Raw genomic sequence first — 7,322 nt, 5'->3', positions numbered from 1 at the left:
TTTAAGAATAGCAAATACACGTTTCACGTCGTTAGAAGAATGGGATAAAAGTACGCCGGAAGTGGTACGTTATTTCAAGCAGTCACGCTAAGTTATGAGATATTACATCGTGATTATGTGATGTAGAATATGGATCACAGAAAATTGTGTTCTTGGAACGAGCTCAACTCGAGATGCTTTTCGATTAACAGTCGACAATTTCTCTTTTATTTTTATTTTATTGTTGCGCCGGAATCTCAGCTATCAGAGTATCACTCGCGTTATAAAATACTAAATTACATTTTAATACCCTTCCGACGCGGTTAGTTAATTTCCTCCAGTAAAATAGTCTCGAATTCATACAACTCTGTTTCAATACTGACGCATACCCGGCTCCTACTGAATTTACTGAATTTTTTTTCAATCACTACCTGATAATTTGTTAATCCCAAGTTTCGAAATCGTAAAGGTTTCAAACTGAAGCCTCGAACCCCGTACATACGTGCATCCTCGGTTAAAGAGGAGAGAGAACGGACTTACTCGACTCGAAATGTTGCGATATTTTTCCTCATTAGTACTTCAGGAAGGATGCGTACGAATTGGAGCAGATGAAAACGCGATGAGTCGTCCTAGATTTCACGTATATACGAGAACCATGGCTTCGATGACGTGGGTCGTGCTCTTCTATCGGTTTATTTTTTCCTTACTTTGTCTTTAATTTTCGACATGTTTTTGAGTGTTTTCAATTTGATGACACAAGTAAACGTAAATATTGTTCTACATTGAGAGAAAGATATTTAAAAATTTATTTGTTGGAATAGAAATTTATATATTTAAATATGGTAAAATAAAATTTTATTTCTAGAAAATAAAATATCTATTTTATTTTTTATTTCTTTACACTAATAAATTGTATTCAATTTGAGTATTTTATTTTTAATCCTTTCTGTATGTTATCAATATATGCTCTTACTCAATATATTGTTAATTTAATCTAAACAATGGAGTTAAACAATTTAAATTAAAAAAAAATGTTAAATTTAACTCAAATTTATAGTTTATTACTTACTAAATACAAAAAATAGTAAATCTAAAAGTGAATCAGTAATTTCAATACTTAAAAGTCATCAATAAATATTTACTGTTTTCCAGTAGTAATACACTGATTTATTTTTAGAAGTTATATTTTTTTGCAGATCGAAATACATAAAAGTGAATACATCAGCGTATCATTATAAAACGGTAAATATTCGCTGATGATTGCATCAGTTATAAATATAGCACTGATGTCAATAATAATACACTGATTCACTTTTATAGAACGTTAATGTAAACATTGTTTACGTTCGAAACTAACCACGAAAGGATTGATTTACATTTTAACACACAACGTGAAATTAAAAATAAATTGTTATTTAACTCAAGGGTTTGGGTTACTCCTTTGATATCTTATAACAGTGTACGAGTAATGAGATATATTTTACAGAAGCGTATATATTTTGTCGCAGTCAATTTTTTTTACAATCAAAATAAATATTGAAGAAAATGTCATATGTAACATTTGTTTGCGAATATTAGGCTTTTTTTTTTTAGTGTATCTTTATGGAATGCCGAGGAAGATAGAACGAGACGTTTAGTGTCGACTTGTGTCATTAAATGGAAAGCACCTTTTTTTGTCTTTCTGTTTCTCTTGATCTATTTATCGGTATCGATTTAGCTATCTCACTGCATTGGGACGCTGTTTACGCTCGTACGTTTGCCGACGCCTCCGCACTCAATGATGACGCCGCTTGCGCAATCGCCGTTTGCGTTTCGCATGATTCACTCTCGTAAAACGTCGGCGGCGTCATCGATGTTGGTTTCTCGAAAACGAGGTCGTACGGCGATTGTCACAGGACGGATCTGTCGATGATTCCCCGCGCTGATGCATTCCTAGCGATGATCGGCTGAAAATAGCGACGCACGCTCCGTGGCATACGGGGTGTTCGTAATCGACCTGACCCACTTGAAATTCGAAAGCGGATGTCGGCTCGAGAGCTATCCCCTGTCTGAAAGGAAGGTCTCTGGGTTTCTGATAATATTCTCGAAAGAGTCGCGGCTAAGCTTCGTCATTTATTACGATGACTAATGTATTGTATCGCAAGATATAGCGTGCCCTCGCGAAAGACTTATGCGGAATTTAAGAAGAGGACTTGTATAAATTGTGGACTAGATGGAGGCCTTGATGTTCCCGCGTTTAATTCTCAATGAATCGTATTTGTGCCTGCAAAGCGAAAAATTCGCTAAGCTCTCACGAGTACTATTGAATTAATCTCTCGATGAATATTCCTTGATTTATTTCTCTTGTATTTTTAATTGATATACGAGTGTCGTTTGTATGCATTGAGCTTTGTCAAGAGAAAGCTTGGGGGTTGTTCGGCATTAATATATATATGTCCGAATGTACTCTTATTGAAAGAAGAGTATTAATTGTATTTAATATTTTGTTGTGAGTGGAAATAAAAAAATCCTAGCTATCGACGTGCATAAATTTTAGATATCACTTGTATGCTGTCCTTTTTAAATTTTGCATATTTTTTGTTAAAAATCACAACGCTACATAAAAAAATACATGTTGTATGCAAGTAATAATTGTTTCAGATATTTTAAAAGTTTACTTATCCGTAAATTTATGTATAATAATAAATGAATAAATGTATATGTATCTAACAATAAATGTATCTATGTATCATAGTAAATAATTTGTCGCTGGTCAGGGGAGGGGGGGCTAGCTTAATAGGGTTATCATAAACATCAAATTTATATTCAAAATATATTCTGAATCTTAGTGGATTTGATACTTTAATCAAAATTATTAAATTAAAACTTTGACTTGCTTATATTATTAAAATTATTTCTTTAAATAATTTTATAACATTTCTCAAAAGAACATAAATTCTTGTTTTGAATTCATAATAAGTTTTTCTGAAATTTGTAAGTATATTTTAAGATTATTATGAAGACAATTCTTTGTTAAAGATAACTGTTATTTAAACAAAATAAATTGAGTAATCACTTTTCTTATCAATAGAGAGAGAATGATATTTTTTTGTGTGATATGGACACAATGGCTTTACGAAGGGTTTTGTTAAGTATAAAAATTTACTACTTTCTAAAACTTTATTTAACATTTTACTTTCTAAAACTTTCAGAGTGAATCTCACTCTGAAGAGTAAAAATTAAGCTATCATGAAAAAGAGTAGATTAATTTCTGTTTGCAAAGAATTTAAAGAGGTAGATATGCAGATCTGAAAATTTATTTTATTTGATTCATTATAAAAATATATGTAGGACGCTTAAACTGATTTAGTGTTTAATTAAAATGTTTTGCAATATTGTTATCAACATTCAAACGTTTTTACATAATTATTTTAATGGTTTAAACAAAATTATTATTAAATTGTAGCTAGTTATGTTTTTAAATACTTTAGCAAAACCATTCTTTTTTTGTATATCATAAGTGGCACACAGAAAAACATAAGCAGTAAGGTGTAAGCGATAAGCGAATCAGCCAATCATAGTGAAGAACGTAAGACAAATAAGTTAAGTGGCAAATAAAAAATGTTGACTTGCTTGCTTTCTGCTTACGTTTTTCTGTATACTATTATATATTATAACTATTGGATATTGCGCTCTTTGTTCCAAACCTAAAATTCCAAATTTATCTCAAGTACTAAATGCATTTAGTTTTGGTATCTAATGTCTAATAAGTGACTCAATAACTGTAGCTATCGGTCAGAAGAGTGCTACATTATGATAAAGACAAGAAGATATGGAAAGGACAGCGATGCCAGGAATGACTCAGAATTCTCCTCGCTTCGCTGTACCATCTCGATTCCACGTATTGCATCTGCATGTTAAGTTAGATTGACTCCGAGAGAACTGAACCGTGAACCACTCGAATACCCGCGCAGTCTTCGTCGTCTCTCCCAGCCTTCTCTTCTCCTTCGTGATACACACTCGCCGGAGTGTACGCACTCTCGCGTCGCACGCAAATGTGTGCACCAATTGTATTTGCATATTTCAAATTATTTCGAGGAAGAGATGCTAAGTGGAGCGTCGCCTCTACGCAATGGAGCGATCCCTTACTCTTCTCCTCTTTATCTACGCCATTTATTTATTTTTTCATTTTTGTCTCTCTCTCTCTCTCTCTCTCTCTCTCTCTCTCTCTCTCTCTCTCTCTCTCTTGTTCGCGTAAGTACGCAGATGCATACGGGGCGACCCATCATGTAATCGATACCACAAATGGAGCCCATCGCATTGCTCCGCGAAGCTACCGCGCCGTTCGCCCACACGTGAACACATTTTAAACGAAAGAGCATTCTCGTGCGCCTACGTAATGGACGACTCTCGAAATCGTACCAGCGTCATTTAAATATTTGCTCGCCACGGTTTTGCACTGCGAATTCTATTTCGCGAAATCTTGGAGCGCGCCGAGAGAGAGAGAGAGAGAGAGAGAAATTTCGCAGGTGAGCCTTCGCTTATCCTAAATGTTGAAGGAAATTTTATTCTCGGCCGTCGACTCTTCTTCCCGCGCGTTTATTTGCGTTTTTCACATCCGCCGTTCTGACGAAAATAAATAAAAATTACGTGACGGCGGCCCGACATCGCGGGCGTTGCGTCCCCGGGCGAGTTTATATTTGCGAATTTTCACGCTCGACGGCCGAAGTCGTTATGAAGTTGTTTGCATGCCGAGTTCTCGTCAAGCATCGGGCACGTCTTACCTTATCTCACCTTGCGTATCGACACAGTCACGAGGAAACGATGAGGCGCGATTTGACGAGAGAAACGACAAGGAAGCCAACAGTGGGAGGAGGATGACGGGGAGATTACGCGGTATCGGTTCCTTTTTTTCGCCCGCGGGATTCGGCGTGGATTGCGTCTGCGAAAAAGTTACGCGTGGAAATACTCTCGCGGCGTGATCTCTGAGATGGAAACTCGCTCGCTCGCTCGCGTGCGCGGATATAAAAGAAACTTTCCTCTCGCGAAAAAATAATATGCATCACGCGCGGTGCCTTTTATGTGCACACATCTTATCTAACGTATTCAACGTATATATAACGTTCTTTTATTGTCGCGAAGAGAATATTCCTGCTAGACAAAAGTCGCTTCTTTCAAACGATGCTACGTATCTTGCAAACTTGAATGATTTCATTCGATTTTTCATTTCGCTATTAGTATCTTCTCGTGTCGTTTAACTGCCGCGAAGTTCAGTGAGATGCCTTAAAGGTTATCTACAATGGAAGTAGTTAAACTACAAGAAATTGACAAATCATAGTCGATTAGTCTTCTTATATTCGACTGTGATTGGTCAATTTCTTACAGCTTACTGCCTCCGTTATAGACGACCTTTTTAGCTGGTAACACATACAAAAACGTAAGCAGTAAAATATAAGTAAGTGCAGTAAGTGAATCGGTCCATTACAATTAAGAAACGTTAAATGTTTTGAGACGTAAAGCTGAAACTTTACGTTTTAAGTCATAAGAAATTAATCAATCATAGTCGACGACTGTGAGAAGAACAATCGACTATGATTGGGGTCTGCAATTTCTTACAGCTTAAGGCTTAATTAAAGCTTAAGTTTAACGTTTTAAAATTTCATCGTAGACGTCGCTAAAAGCAATAACGTAAGCAGTAGTAAATAAAAAAGTCTTAATCTACTTACTGCTTATGTTTTTCTTATGCGCCGCTATATAGCTTTAAAATGATCAGTCTTTTCTGATTTGATAAATTCTCCTAGCGAACTCAGGTAGATGCTATAGTGCGTATTAATGTAGATATATTAAAGCCATTGTACTGATCTAACTGAGTAACCGATTATGTACTTTTTTTCTCTAAGGCAGAAACGTGAAAAATTTCTTCGTTTACTTTCAATGATAAAAATGTTCACTTTTTATATTTCCGTTTAAGAAAAAAAATTTATTACATAGTTATTACACGACTATGTTTATATAGCTCGATTTACGTCGAAGTTATAACATCGACGTTATGAAATTGGCCAATCCATAGCTTATTCTCTGAAGAATCAGAAGAATGGAATGACTGTGATTGGCCAGTTTCATGAATCGATGTTATACCTTCGACGTAAATTGAGCCGTGTAAATAAAATTCACGATAAAGTTGTGCAAATATGCAAAGTAAAAATGACAAGTGCAAATATTATATAAATATTTTATCGAACAGTACAATAAAATGTATTAAGGGTTCCACGATTTAATTTGTATATGAAAAAAACGATGTTGCTGAAGTAAAAGAGCTAACAATTTAGCTATGTATTTAAATGTAGATTTAAAAATAATTTTATTGAACTATATCAAAGTTATTATATAGGACATTTAAGTATATATACTGTAAAAACAGTTTTTATATTCTAGCAATCAACTTGAATGCCCTACGTAATTACTTTGGTTCAACAAAATCTATTTTTAGATCTGTATCTAGCTAAATTTTTAGATACTTTAGCAAAACCGTTCTTTTCGTGCATTTATACATATTAAATAGACATCTTTATATCAATTTGTGTACAATTTGTGTTTTAATCGGTACTAGTATGCGAACTGAGTTCCAAATTTGTTTTCTTCACGAACCAGAATATCAAACGACTCTTGAAAAAGACATTGCTTAAGAATGCGGATGTGTTGTTCTTTGGCACGTGCCGCTTAACCGCCGTGCGTTAGTATTAATAGCCGCGAAACCAGGAGGTAGAAATGATCGAAATGTTAGCGCCAACAGAAACAAATCTTTATTAGGAACAACGGGGCACACGGTAATCTCATTCTGCAACGGTTGCTTGGTAAAATCATCCCGCGCGTCATTTAGCGTCGTGGATACCGGCTGCCTCTCTTGGCTCGATATAATTTCTGTTTGTAAATTAACACACGACACTGGGCCAAGTCGCTTGCTCGACGTTTCTATACTTAGTGCACACATCGACGCTGCCGGAACGGAACGGCAGCTGCACGATGCTGATGTCGTAGTCGGTGTTGACTAGCAAGGCGTTCAGTGAAGGTAGATGCAACTTGTTGACTATGTCACTATCCTGAAGCTCACCGGTCACCGGATTCACATAGGAACAGCGAGTCTTCGCCAGCACGCAGGTGGTGGTGTTGATGAATAATTGCACAAGCTGCGTGTTCGTAAGATTGATGTAGGTATTGTTGATGTTAGGGAACACTGTTGAAGCTTCGCGAACGCATTCCCTGAGCTACGGAAAGTATTCATCAGTGGAGAATTCGTTGCGCTCGTCGCACTTTCGCGTCAGATTTTGCGGATTTTGTTTGAATCCGGTTAAGTGTATTCATCG

The 7,322-nt window shown here is 35.9% G+C and overlaps 1 protein-coding gene across 1 annotated transcript in view; it reads right to left on the bottom strand.

Annotated features, from left to right (window-relative positions):
- Positions 1-6,890: 6,890 nt before the first annotated feature.
- The window catches only part of LOC108753340, a 2,133-nt gene continuing 1,701 nt past the window's right edge, over positions 6,891-7,322 (bottom strand). The window contains exon 4 of the mRNA XM_018494834.1: positions 6,891-7,223. Coding sequence (XP_018350336.1) covers positions 6,891-7,223 — 333 coding nt within the window. The remainder of the gene's footprint in view (positions 7,224-7,322) is intronic.

Source organism: Trachymyrmex septentrionalis, unplaced genomic scaffold (genome assembly GCF_001594115.1).
Source record: "Trachymyrmex septentrionalis isolate Tsep2-gDNA-1 unplaced genomic scaffold, Tsep1.0 scaffold69, whole genome shotgun sequence".
In the NCBI taxonomy this organism is placed as follows: Eukaryota; Metazoa; Arthropoda; class Insecta; order Hymenoptera; family Formicidae; genus Trachymyrmex; species Trachymyrmex septentrionalis.
The sequence above is the reverse complement of the archived record's forward strand: the minus strand, read 5'-3'. Positions and strand labels throughout refer to the sequence as shown.